The following is a 14906-nucleotide window of genomic DNA, read 5'->3' as shown; positions in this document are numbered from 1 at the left end:
CCAAGGCAACTCTTTTTTTTTTCTTCTTCTTTTTTTTGGCCGGGCATATAAGGGTCGTTCACAAATAAAGATGCGAATATTAAGCTAACCTCAAGAAAAAAACGTTAAAAATATTTTGGAAATATTATGCATTATGTAAACCAGGAATAAAGTATTATTGTTGTTGTAGCGTAGAAAATGTTAACGTTTTGCAAATTAAAAAATGACATCCTGAAACTCATTCTTTTCAATTAAATTAAAAAAACAAACATTTTTACATATTTTATTCGTCATTGACCTATTTTATGTTTTTATTATCGCGACGCGGGCTCGTTGTCGAAAACGTTTTTCAAAAGAAAATGTACATCCTGTTTTAAATTAAACATAATTGTGGATACCTTATTTGTCATTGACCTATTTTATGATTTAAAATAAATCATAATTTAATGAGCGTGACTGACATCCTTTGATCCTTTGTATATTTGGCTCGTTGGCGGCTGATACGTCATATGGCGTCGGCGCGCTCTGATTGGTCCGTTAGCCGCGCTGGTGCAGGAGGAGGAAGCGCCGTTTCCGGTAATGAGCGACTGACTGACTGACTCCTGACACCGACAAACCCGCTGCTTTCGGCATCTATCGGGGTGAAATTGTCCGCTCTTCTCCGGGCAGGACCTCAGACGGGTTCCAGCCAAGCGTTCGGCTGGAGAGAGGCGTAAAGCTGAAGTGAAGGCGCGGGGTTTGAGCCACACTCCACCGGCATGGCCCGCGACTACGATCACCTCTTCAAGCTGCTGATCATCGGGGACAGCGGTAAGAGACGCCGGGGCTGCGGGACGGGAAGCGGGCCGGGGCGAGGCTCTGTGGGGGTTTGAGTGTTTCATATTCGAGCTGTGAGGTCCGACGGGCTGTAAATGAGCGCTGGTCTGATTTAATGGACAGATGAGCGTGTTTATGTCACAGTGCCGCTGCTTTATGTGCAGATCGGGCTGATCACAGCAGACAGGCCCGAGATCCACAGTCTGATCTGCTGCTCATCACTCTTGCTTTACCATCATTTATTCAGTCCTAGAACAGAAGTGCATTGATGTAAGTGACCACAGAGAGCACTTCATGTCACACTTCATGTGTCTGAATCTCAGTGCATTATTAGATAACACGATATCAAAGCAAAAGAGAAACACTTTACAATCAAAACATTTTAAAAATGATACAATAGTAGATCTAGTTGAAAATGATTATGTGGCACTTGATGTGGCACACATGTTGATTTCATACATGTTCATATTCAAGGCTAATGAAGAAAACTGAAGGTAGTGGAGGGAAATATTCCTGCAGGATTTGAGATGCTTCAGACATGATAAAGGGGTGTCCCTGATCTGAACACTTCAAGTGTTGCTGATTTTCACACAGAAATACTTGATTTGGTTGTGGTGTGTTTTATTGTGTGTTAGCTGAAGTAAATGAGATGATGTGATTGCTTTATTCTTTGCACTAAACCAGAGTTCTCAAACCGGTTCCACGGAGGGCCTAGTGTATGGAGGTTTTTGGTCTTTCCCTTCAATTAGTGCCCAATTAAGACCTAGACTACCAGGTGAGGGGAGATCTTAACCAATTAGTGACCTACTCAATCAGTTTGGTTCAAGGTAAAAGAGAAAACCTGCATACACTAGGCCCTCCGTGGAACCGGTTTGAGACAACTGCACTAAACTAAGTAAAGGCGAGTGTCCTGTTTTCAATGGACGTTTAAAAGCGCAGCAACACCTCACAGTGGTTTGAGTTTGTGCACCTGGCTTTGTGTGAAGCAGACACACACACACACAACCTCAATCAAGTTTGGATGAGCTGTATATTAGTATTTTTGATAATTTCATACATTTTGTTGAATTCTGATGTATGTGTATATATATACACACACATACATACATACATACATACATATACACACACACACAAACATATATATATACACACACACACACACACACACACACACACACACACACACACATATATATACATATATATAGTATATACATTAATTATATATATATATGTATTTGTTCATGCATTCACTGGGAATTGAACCCATGATCTTGATGTTGCTATACTCCTCTCTCATCTCTTTTTCTTATATATATATATATATATACACCACACACACACTTATTTAAATAGGTTTTTTTTTAGCTTAGTCAGGTAACTCATACAGAATTTCTTTACTGTCATGTTTTAATACTGACAATTTGTCAGTCAGTCACCACAGCTGTCCATACATGCATGAAGGATGGACGCTGGCACTGACCGTACAGTAGATGGACACACAGGCCTCAGTGTTTCTGTCCTCTGAGGGCTTTTATTTGACCTCTAATAAAGGGGCCGGGTGATATGCTGCAGATCTGTGGTCGTCTGTGAAGAAAGACAATCTGCTGTGTTCTTTGATGGAAGGGCTCAGTTTGGACACTGGTGATCTGCCATGTAATATAAGATTTCAGGTTTTAAACTATTTTACAATTACTATATTTAATAGCGGCTAGATTTGTTCGATTGTGTGGTCTTTTTTGAGAGAGTTAAAATATTTGTCTGCAGAATTAAAGTGCAGGTCGTCCACTGCAAGTTCATGTTTAAGTTAAAGGATTAGTTCACCCCAATAACTCACCCCAATGCCATCCAAGATGTGCATGTCTTTCTTTCTTCAGTGGAAAATAAATAAAATTGAGGAAAACATTTCAGGATTTTTCTCCACACAATGGACTTAAACCGCAACCTAATGGTTGAAGTCCAAATCAATGCAGTTTCAAACGGCTCTGCACGATCCCAGCTGAGGAATAGGGTCTTATCTAGCGACGCGATCGGTCATTTAAAAAAAATAAAAGATATATATATACTTTTTAACCACAAATGCCCGTCTTGTACCATCTCTACGCTACATATTACGTCATCACGTTGGAAAGGTCACAAATTTTTTTTATTAATAATAAATTAAAACCAAGATGTCGGACGATTTTGAAGTTGGAGGAGAAAATTCGATTAATTTTTCGCCCTTCCCTACCAGAGTTTTTGAACCAGAGGACACAGACAAATAACTTAGACAGATGACGTGACCCGTGACCTCTCCAACGTGATGACGCAATGCCTGGCGCGTTGCAGACCAGCACAAGATGAATAATTGTGGTTAAAAAGTATATATATATATATATTTTTTTTTAAATGACCGATCGTTTTGCTAGATAAGACCCTATTCCTCAGCTGGGATCGTGCAGAGCCGTTTGAAACTGCATTGATTTGGACTTCAACATGTTGGTTGTTTCCCTCAAAAATTTTTATTTCTTTTCCACTGAAGAAAGAAAGACATGAACATCTTGGATGGCATTAAGTAAATTATCAGGAAATGTAAATTTTGAGGTGAATAATTCTTTAATTATACTCATTCTCAGGAATATGTGTTGCCTTTCTATAGCTCTTCACTAAATAAAGCATGTAAACTCTTTTATCCTGTGTGTTTGTCATGAGAGGATGTTTGCTCGGTTTATCTTCCTTTCTGAGAGTCAGCGGTCGGTGTGTGTGTGTGTGTTGGCTGTAGTCTCACACGGCACGTCCACAGACCGTGATCTGTATTCCTCAAAACACTTATATATATGTCCTGTCCTGACACCCAGCGCCTGCAAACCCACGAGAGCTGACCAAAGTGACACGCTCCTTTTGCAGACGGTTCAAATGCTTGTCTAAATGTTCAATAATCTGCAGTCAGTGTGGATTGTATTGCATTGTTGGATTTGAAAGCTTTGTGAGAAACCACATGGTGAACAGACGTTAGCCTGTCTGGTTTAATGGAGCCAGTCTTTATCATATTCTGCTGAAATCTGCTGCATCATATGTTGCATCATTTCTTTTCTCATTGTTTGGTTTTGTTTGTTTGTTGATGGTTGCAGGTGTTGGAAAGAGCAGTCTTCTGCTGCGTTTTGCAGACAACACTTTTTCAGGTAAGATCAAGATTGCATGAACATGTCCAGTCATATTTGAGTATGGACTCATGATATTTTTTGAAGCCAGGAATGTGATAATGTTACAGATGTTGTTTGTGTTTTAAATTTTGTTATTTAATGAACAAAAGGTATAGTGGACAAATAAAAATACTTCCAAGTTCTTGTTTGCAGAGTTTATTTTCATGAATTAATTTATAGAACTTAACCAATTCAAGTAACTATATAATAATAATAATATAATTTTATGAATCATACACTACCGTTCAGAATTGTGGGGGTCAGTAAGACTTATCAACAAGGATGCATTAAATTGGACAAGTTGTTACAGTTAATTTTACATAAAAATATATATATATTTCAAATAAATGCTTTTTAAAAACTTTCTATTCATCAAAGAATCCTGAAAAATAATTATCTTTTATTATTATCTTAATATTATTATATATGGTTTGGTTTCCAAAAAATATATATATGATATTAATCAGAAATGTTTTTTGAGCAGCAAATCATCATATTATACTGATTTCTGAAGGATCATGTGACACTGATGCTGAAAATTCAGCTTTGATCACAGGAATAAATTACATGTTAAAATATATTCACATATATTTTATAGACGGAACCAGATTAGCTGACCCGTACACGCTCAGTCAATGATGGACGATCTGACAGGATTAACGTTAACGCTGCTTCCTGTCGAGTGGCCTGACTTCTACAGCGACCCGATAGAGAAACTGAGCATATAGAGAAACTGAGGGCATATACATCTTTAGATGCCGATGACTATGTGACTATGTGAATGGTCACGTACAAGACTTGTGTGGTACGAGCCGCAGTTCTGCCGAGCCAGCGCCAAGGCCAGAAGACGACAATGTAAAGAGTGACATTACGGTGGAATTTTAATGATGTGAATATTTTCTAGAAATAAAAATTCCAGATACAGCATATTAATTTTTTTAACTATGTATTTGATTACCCTTTCTTAGGCCGTCTGTCCACCAAAGCGTTTTTAGCCAGCTGAAAACGCTAGGCGCTCTGCTGAAAACACAGATCTATGTGCGCTTGAGAGCGTTTTGGCAGTGTGGTTTTTTTTCCAGTTGAGACGCTTCGTTGCTATGATACAGAATATCCGTTAGTCGGAGTGGTATTAGTCCCGCCCCTCCTCCACTGTGATTGGACGGTTGGGTAAAAAGTGACAGTGATGAGCGCTGCGTTTTACCCAAAGTTGAACATTCTTCATCTCGGCGTTCTGTAAAAAACGGCGAGAGCTTCAGCGTGAAAAAGACGCTCAGCGCCTCGTTATGCTCATGGCTTTTTAAAAAACGCGGCGCTCCCATTGAAAACATTTGAAAAAAATCACCAGCCGTGTGAAAAAAACGCTTTGGTGGACACACGGCCTTAGTCAGAATCAATCAAAACAATGTATAATCATAGATAATTCACAAATAATCACAATAATTTAGAAAACATGCGATAACATTTCAAATTGGAGCCTGTACTCGATTCTTGCACCCAACAACACAACGGGATGACATTTATTAATAATAATAATAATAATTTAAGCTCCTTATGTAGTCCTTATGTTAGTGTACATGGCAAAGAACATTTTTTAAAATATTTATCACTGTAAATATTAGTAGGGATTATTCAGTAGTCTCATAATTTTGATATGTTTTGATCGTTGTCATTTTATCAGGTCTCATATGATGTGTAGGCCAACAGTGTGCCTACAATTATTTTCTGTACAATATTTGTAGAACAAATTAAAGGGGTTGAAAAGCACAACCTAATCTATTAAGATAGATTAGTAGATGCATACATTGTTGATTGGTGTTATATTGTGTTGTAGGTAGTTACATCACCACTATAGGAGTCGACTTCAAGATCCGGACGGTGGAAATTAACGGAGAGAAGGTGAAACTGCAGATATGGGACACAGCCGGACAAGAGCGCTTCAGAACCATCACGTCTACGTGAGTCAAACGCATGAGCCGATCAAACTCCTGCCATAGTTAACCATAATACAAAGAGGTTTCTTTAAACATTTTCAGATTTCGTACTCCGCCTTCTTGAGAAAATATTGTATCGCCAGAACTGAAACATGCTTGATATTGTCTGACAGGAAGCTCTCAGTAATCAACCCAGTAGATATCAAACCAAACACTCGGTCCGAATGAATTAAATCTGGTATTTCTCTTTAAAAATGTATTAAAATAGTGCTTTCTCTTTAGCTTCAGTAATAACATGTTTTATTTACGAAAGTGAACAATGTTTCTTGACGACTGTTTTTCTGGGTGTTGTGTGTACGAGCGTGGCTCTTCACTAACAGAACACCTCAGGGAATCTGTTTGAAGTTTCTCATTAGTTGTGTAACGTTTTATAGCCGCTGTTTGACTGAGAATCCACATCTACCATTGGCACTCTGGGACTGAAGCTTTCCATGGGTTTTATTGCACAGTTCCTTCCATGTGGCAAGAGAATCCAATCATTTGCAAACGACACACTGGTGAAAAACACACCATTATAAACGTAATTTTTGTAGAGGCTTTCATACAGAAAATGCTTAAAAATCTGGAATCTTTAACCAATTGAAACTTTCAATCTATTTTATTAAGGCATTATTGGTAAAAGCAGCTTAAACTGAAAACATATGGCTTACATTAAAGTATTCAAAACTTTAAACTACATTTTTGCCCTTCAAAATGCATTTGCACTGTTGTTAATGTGGATGGTCATTACGTAGCTAACAAGAGAATGTACTTCTCTTCATTAGTGTCTCGTTAGTGTACATGTTCCTGCATGTTTATGTGCTTTGATCTGCTATGAAGGCAGAACTGTGATGGGATCGGCCAATGACAGAAGGGCTTGGTCACTACAGACCTCTCAAAGAGCTCTTTGTGTGCGCACTTGTCTTTGTGTCTGTGTTTGGAGACAGAAGATGGCCTGTGCTTTTAAGTGTTCCTCTGTTCACTGTTGGTTCCTGCTGGTAACTGAAAACTAAACTCTTACTTAAAGGGATAGTTCACTCAAAAATGAAAATTAGCCCATGATGTAGTCACCCTGAAGCCATCCTAAGAGTATACGACATTCTTCTTCCAGACGAATACAATCGGAGTTTTGTTAAAAAATTTATATTTTTTTGGAAGTCCATCAAAGTGCATCCATCCATGATAAAAGTGCTCCACAGGGCTCTGGCGGATTAATAAAGGCCTTCTGATGTGAAGCGATGTGTTCGTGTATGGAGAATATCCATATTTAAAAAGTAAACTTTATTTACTTTTATAATGGATGGATGTGCTTTGATGGACTTCCAAAAAAACATTTGACTCCCATTATAAAGCTGGGTAGAGCCAGGACATTTTTTTAATATAAAGAAGAATGTCGTATACACTTTGATGGCTTCAGGGTGAGTAAATCATGGGCTAATTTTATTTTTTGGTGAACTATCCCTTTAAACTAAACTAAAGTCTTTAATACTCTTGCTTTTCCATTTTCAGGTATTACAGAGGAACCCATGGGGTCATCGTAGTGTATGACGTCACCAGTGCCGAGTCTTTTGTCAACGTCAAACGATGGCTGCATGAAATAAACCAGAACTGTGATGACGTCTGTCGAATATTAGGTCAGTTCACCATTGCAGGCTCTACACAATACTCTACAAGTCCACTTCTATATTTTGATTTAATGTTATGATTGTTTTAAATCTTTGCGAATGAAATGTGGTGTAATTCATTCTGTCTGCGGCCATATTTTAAGGAGCTCAGGGTTATGTCATGTTATTACCATGATGAATCTTCTGAAAAACTAATTTTTTGGCATTTTAGTTTCAATAAATGGTCAGGGTGGACAGGGGGAGGGGGTGCAGTTAGTAAAACTCTTATTTAAAAAAAAAAAAAAACATCCAATTTTCCATGATATGAAACCTTTAGTACATTAATTATTAAAAAAGGTGATTCATGCTTTTATTAGTTTGAGGTTGGATTATTGTAATGTTCTTTGTTTAAATCAAAGCTCAATTTCACAACTTTTTAACAAGGAAAAAACGTTTTTTAACAAATACATCTAGGTATGCACACATCACTCCCGTACTCTACACTTTACATTGGCTTCCAGTGCAGTTTAGAATAGATTTTAAGATTTTGTTGTTTGTTTTTAAGGCCCTAAATGGCCTGGCCCCGGAGTACTTAACTTCGGTCGTTACGGTCTTCAAACCAACTGGTTTTAGAAGTCCCAAGGTCGAAGTATAAGCGATGGGGTGATCAGGCATTTGCAGTTTCTGCCCCGAGACTCTGGAACAAGTTACCCCCTGATATTCGTACAATTGCAGATAAAACTCATTTTAGGTCTAAACTCAAAACTCATCTGTTTAGAATGGCTTTTAATACGCAGTAGTGGTGTGACAATTTCCTTTTTCCTGTTTCTTGTCAACTTTTTATTTTCTTTTGTATTTATTGTATGATGTTGTTTTAATTTTATTGTATGATGTGAAGCACTTTGGATACCTGACGGTTGTTGTAAAGCGCTATGTAAATAAATGTTGATTGATTAATTAGTAGAACTGCCAAAGGTGACTTCTCTATTAACATCTCTCTCCACTTCTGTCATGTTCTTCCTTCAGTGGGCAATAAAAACGACGACCCAAACTCTAAGGTTGTAGAGACGAATGACGCACAGAAGTTCGCAGAGCAGATGGGCATCAGTCTGTTTGAGACGAGTGCAAAAGAGAATGTCAACGTGGAGGAGGTGAGTTCCTCAGGGGTCTGTCTTAGGACCATTCAGATTGTGCTGTAAAAACACTTAAAACACTCCTGACTCACAAATGCGCAGCTTCCAGGCCTGGAAAAATCACTGAAATGTAGTTTTGCTCTGTTCTAGAATATTTTATTTCACAGAATGACTACTTTAATAATAGATTACTTGTGCACATCCCTAGTTTAAAGAAAACTTGGCGCATTGAAATTTAACTAAACATTGAAATAAAATAAAACAAATTTTTGACTTAGATTTATTATTAATCCCCGAGGGGAAACTAAGGTGTTACAGCAGCAACAGAAATCAAGACAACATGCATAACAAAAATAGACGATACAATCAATCAATAATCTCAATAATCTGAATATCTATTAATTACAAATAGATATGGTTTACCATACAACGATATGGTACCATATGGTTTACTTAACATAACAAATTTAAAAAACGCTTCCAATTTCCTTACCCACATACACACTCAAACCCCCAAAACAATGCCACTCAACTCCTAGTCCAAGCAAAACGATAATATGGACTAAAATATTAAATATATTATATAACTTCTATTACATAAGTACATATACACGAATACGCAAACCATACAAACCCGTATACATCCCTATGCATATGTACATGCCTAAATATTAATTTCAATATTAATCATTAATATATTTCAATATTAATTTCAATGTTTAGTTAAATTTCATATATATTTGTATAGGCATGCGTGTGTGTCATCTATTCATCTGTCATCTACAGCGGCTTCCAACACGGCTCATCCATTCAGATTTTATAGCTGGATGTTGAATAAAGTGTGTTAGTGTTTATTAGAATCCGTGCTGGACTGTACGGTAACGTGTACGTGTGTGTTTCTGGTCTTTGTGTAGATGTTTAACTGCATCACAGAGCTGGTGCTCCGGGCAAAGAAAGAGTCTGTGGCCAAACAGCAGCAGCAGCAGCAGAATGATGTGATTAAACTCGGCAAGAATAGCAAACGGAAGAAGAAGTGCTGCTAGTGCACGAACAGACGTTCCTCTGCACGGCGGTCGGCACATGCGCGCGGACTGAGCGTCTCAATTACGATTTCACAAACACACAGGGCGGACAGAATGCAGTCCTTTCTGGACCGAGACAAACCACAAAGACTTTTTAAAAGAAAATGTACAGATTTTATCGGAGTCGAGGAGTTTCATGTGGAATTCGTGATATTTAATAAAAGATCCTCCTCCTTTATTGAAGGACCAGCAAGCTGACATGATCGCCAAACCGTGCAGGTTTCTGTATGCTTTCAGAATTACTCTATTATCCACCATCTCAGGAGTGATTTTCTTTTCTTCTTCATCATCTTCTCTTTCTCTCATTTTTGTGGAATGCCAGTGTTTTTTTCTGCAAGAACAATTAGGCCTTTTTTTTCCCCCTTTTTATTTTTTATGAAATCATGTAATTACTGACATTCACTCATCGTGGACTACACAGATGCCAACAATTTTTTCAGTTCTAGCTCATTTTTAGACCATATTAATCAGTGATGCGTCAAATATCAGTCTTTTGATTCTCTCACTTGATCTTTCTCCCCTCAAATCTGTTCCTTCCTTTCATCTCACAAAAAGAGCATGTCCATGTTTTAAATGTGAAATTAATTATATTTTGCATAAAGAAAATGAAGTATTAGACCAATACACTTAAGCGCATTTCCCCCCAAAATTCTCATTTTACACAAGTCATATTTGTAAAATATTTATACGTCATGATAGTATTTGTTGTACTGCCTTTAATACTTCTTTAAAATAGTATTTTTTTTACTGTAATGCATTAAAACATCTGGATGCGTTACAGTAATGAACATTAGGAAGAGGACCGAGTCAATCATTATCATGGGAAAAAAAAAATGGCCTTGTAATAGGCTTCATGCAAAATATAGTTGATTTTTTTCCTTTAGATTTAGGGCCGAACATGTTTTCATGAGATTAGTTATCTGGCTGAAGTCTTCAGGCCGAGCCTCTGACATTCACACGTCTCTTGCCGCTTCAGGCTTGTGTTTTCTGCTTTTGTGCTTCCCGTGAAGATGAGGGCAGAAGATACTGCCATAATCTCAGACGGTATCATGACAGAATCGCCCTCTCGTTCAGTGTTGCCAGACTTGTAGTCTTCATACGGACGCTGGAGTCGCATCTTTGGGTTTGTGGATGCACCGATTGAAGCTGATGTTAAGATCTCATTGTTGAGTGATGTAACACGTCCATACGAGGTTGTAACACATTGCTACATTGAGTCCTGTATGGAGCACAAGATCCTCAACACATCTGGACGCAGAAGACACTGATCCAAGCAAAGTAAAGAAAAAAAAAACAATTACCGTGTTTATGCACAGTTGCAAAGGGTATATTGCTAATATCAAATGTAATATGTTTTTATATGTGGACAGGAGATGTTATGTTAAAGTGTTTAAGCCAAAGGGGTGAATCTGTTTGTGTTCATCCCTAAACGGACACATTTCTTGAATTTCTTTTTACTTGACCTTTAAGAATTTAGTGTTTATGGCAGATTTAGCTTTGACAGAACCTATGAGATCTCCCATTGGCGGTCTCTATGGCGGTGAATCTCACCAAAACGTGACCGTGCCGCAATTCAACCCTAAAGAAAAAATTTTTCATGAAGAAAAAGAAGCCTATTTTTATGCAAATTATTCTTTTCTTTGCATTAAATTGTGAATGTTGTTTTATATAACGCAATTAGTTTTGATCTGCGTTAATGTCATTACAACAAATAGTATTATAATATATAAATGCTTCACAATTGAAATATGCAAAACAAAGAAAAAAAGATAGAGCTTCATTGGTGCATTTTTAATATCGAAAATGTAATTTCTTCTTTTGAGTTTGGCGCTCTTGAGCGTTTTTGTGAGATTCACCAATAGGAATACTTTGATTTATTAGTATTAATCCAGTAAGCCAAAACACACCAGAAGCCCTAGCTGTGCTGTGAGCCAAATTCAACCCAGTCATGTGACTTCTGTTCATCATATATATGTGCGTATACTTGCGCGTATGACATATTAGCACATGTCCATGCAAACTGTGCTGGTTGAAACACTTTTTTCAGCTGTGGTTATATTATACACTGGAGAAAAGAAATGTATTATGGACCTCCCCTTTATGAATTAAATCATTAATAAATATTTTAAAGAATTAATATTTGACACAAGCATTTTTGTCCTTGTCTTTATTAAGCATCTTCATGTTCTCAAGCATTCCTCGTTCTTCTGTCCTGGTGTTTCTTGCAGGACTGCAATGATTCCTCCGCTTTATTTCCGAAATAATTGAGAAACTTTTGCATTTGCATTTTTATTGTGATACATCACAGTGCGTTCCACGTCAAGACATTGGAAGCTTTTTAAACATGGACATGTTTATGTTTGCATTTGTATATAACTTGGTATTTTCAAGGAATCTGTTGAAAAAATAAGAATTTGATCATTATAAAAACACACACCGTATTGTACTTACTATGAGTATAAATAGCATACATTTATGGAAAGTATAAAATCTTCCTTATTTACATGTTTATCGTGATATTACTTACAAATGTACAGATAAATACACTTTTGTCTGCAGTCTTTGCCTGGAAGTGAAGAATATTACAAAAGACTTAATATTAGCTGTATTTTATTTTTTATTTTATTTTATTTGACACTGTTCTTTCCATTATGTTTCTTCTTTTGAGAGATCAGTAGCAGACGATTTAATCTGATGTTCTGATCGGCATGAATAATTCAAAACAATGAAAATGTAGTGAGGATCATGTTAACGTTTTAGCAGCCATTTTTTAAAAGAAGATTTACTGCAAAGAGAAATATATGTAGTTTTTAATTTACATTAATTTTCAGAAAGTGCATTTCGGGAAAGAGATGTGGCACTAATGAAAGGCTGTGAGAACAACTCATTTGAGCTTTATACAACATTACTTGACAACTCTCATCCTACTCTTATCAAATAAGTTTTTCCCCATTTTCTATGTAAAATAAGCTTTTTGGTTTGCTTATAACAATCAGATCAACAGGATCAGGACAGAATTGCTTAATACTCAATATTTCTATTAAAATAATCGTATAGAAGGTTAAGTGATTGTTTTTGTCTTATGAATGAAATCTACACAGAAAGACGTGCACATAAAGGAACAAGTGCGGCTGGTTTGAGTGACTGGTGACTTTTTCGAGAGATTGTTCTGGAAATGGGAGATGGCTGTGGGAAACACAGATATAAGACAGACTGGAGAGACTTGCAAAAACAGTGTTTAAATGGCAAAAGGACAGATAGTACAAAGTCAATGTAACATGAGACATATACATAACTGTGTAAAACGCAAGAAAAAACTAAAGAAATGACAGAAGAGACTCATTGAAATGTTTTCACACAAACAATAACAGAAAAAATAAGAGTAATACACTGAACGTGGAGCGATTCAGGCTGTGGCTGCTGTCTGGAAGATTTAAACCACATCAGTGATTTATGTTTGACACACTGCTAATCATACATGTTTAATTCATAGCTGTCAGTCAGGAGGAGCACTACAGGAGTCCATCAAAACATCAAAAATACGTTTTTGTTGTTGTTGTCATATACATTAGCATTAGTTTGTATCTGCAATTTTCTAAACTGGTATTTGCTTACACTGTAAAAAAAAATGTAACCTCTCCAAGTCAAAATATTCTAAAATTTTTAATTGGCCCAAGTGAAATTCTGTAAAATAAATTGAATTAATTGTTGCAATAGTCTGTTAACATTGGCTCAATGAGAAATAATATGTCAGACGAAGTGAAAAATGTAGATGTTATCAGTCACTAGAAAATTTTGACTTGGGGATGTATTTTTTTTTTACAGTGTATGTAGTCAATGAAATTCAGAGTAAATGTCATTGAGAAGCATTTTAACAAGAATGTTTATTTACATGCACATATGCATGTATTTAGTTAAAGGGGAACATGGTAACTCTAGCCATTTCTTCGCATTTCTTCAGTTTTGTTGTGGCATGTTTTCTCCACAGCTGTGGGGGGGCGTATATTTCACAACACGGCCGTAAAGAAACTCGTTCGCGGCGCCCTCCTGCTCATGTGCATTCGTCATTACCAACTTTATCGTGTGGAGCTATGTCTATCGAGGTGGGTGATACCAGAGTATTGTGTCTAATAACGGGAGAACGGCCACTTTCAGTAAACTTCCGGCTTCTGAACTGGTTGCAGTTCCACTCTGGTTCCACATGAGGGCGCTCACAGAATGAATGGCGGTCTATGGAGCTATACCCCTCAAAATCCACTTTTCTCAGGATATCATTTTTTGTCTAGTAATTTGAATGTTGTATTCGAAAGGAGATGCAAAGAAATGACACATTGCTGGGTGTTAGATATTTTTAGAGTCATTATTTGCTTTAAAAAGTCTTTTAAAATGTCAATGACGTCATCGTACGACCAGAGAAACTGCTTTACGGCAATCTTTCAGTCACTTTGGTGCTTTCGCGCACTTTCTTTTCTCTCGAGTTGTCGAGTTGTTTCTCTCTCAAGCATGTTGAACTTGCAAAACCGACAATCAAATCTGAGATTTCTCAACGGCAATCGGGTGAAAGAGACAAATTTAGCCGTCTAGCTCCATAGACTCACATTAATTTTGCACTCGGGATCGCCCCCAGTGGAACTCTGGTGGAACTACAACCAAATTTCGGTACAATAGGACTTCCCCTACAATGGGGAAGTCACCATTTTCACCAGAACAGGTTATTTAACCATCCAAATGATTTCTAAAGGGTTTTATTCAGTTGAAATAGTTGCAAAGTTCCCATTTAAATAAAAATGCTTAAAGGTGCACTATGTAACTTTGTTCAAAGTCAATACACCTTCAATCCTTTTTCCAAAACTTGATTTTGTCTTCACTATGGTAAGGCTATTATAAGTGTTTATATTTTAGATCTGTCAGGATGGTTTTCGTGGGAAATTTCGTACATGCGTCGCTCGCCCGTGTGTGTCTCGTCTGTAAATAGAGAAAAGTTACTCCGGCTGCTTTGAGGTTAGTCTTCACAGCGAGCGAGAAAGATTGACATGGAGCCGCTAAATCTCCAACATCCAGAAAATCACCCGTTTAAACAAACGCTGAACAGACGAGAGTCTGCTGGAGAACGAGGCCGATCTCGTAATAAAACAAG

General features: G+C 37.2%; 1 protein-coding gene across 1 annotated transcript; it reads left to right on the top strand.

Moving 5' to 3' along the window:
* The first annotated feature begins 440 nt into the window (after nt 1–440).
* On the top strand, nt 441–10587 carry rab35b (RAB35, member RAS oncogene family b). Its single transcript, XM_079638604.1, has 6 exons — nt 441–789; nt 3909–3959; nt 5812–5935; nt 7460–7584; nt 8581–8705; nt 9602–10587. Exons 1-6 carry the CDS (start codon nt 738–740, stop codon nt 9728–9730), a joined length of 606 nt encoding a protein of 201 aa, XP_079494730.1. The 5' UTR covers nt 441–737; the 3' UTR covers nt 9731–10587.
* The last annotated feature ends 4319 nt before the right edge of the window (nt 10588–14906 follow it).

This window comes from Phoxinus phoxinus (genome assembly GCF_949152265.1).
Source record: "Phoxinus phoxinus genome assembly, chromosome: 15".
Classification (NCBI taxonomy): domain Eukaryota; kingdom Metazoa; phylum Chordata; class Actinopteri; order Cypriniformes; family Leuciscidae; genus Phoxinus; species Phoxinus phoxinus.
Note: the sequence above shows the minus strand (reverse complement) of the source record. Positions and strands in the feature narration are given on the sequence as shown.

Bases quoted from the DNA above. Each gene is read 5' to 3' on its own strand.
- rab35b (XM_079638604.1), top strand. From the start codon at position 738: ATGGCCCGCGACTACGATCACCTCTTCAAGCTGCTGATCATCGGGGAC. The intron at 790-3,908 runs GTAAGAGACGCC...TGATGGTTGCAG, and splicing joins GCTGATCATCGGGGACAGCG to GTGTTGGAAAGAGCAGTCTT. The intron at 7,585-8,580 runs GTCAGTTCACCA...TTCTTCCTTCAG, and splicing joins TGACGTCTGTCGAATATTAG to TGGGCAATAAAAACGACGAC.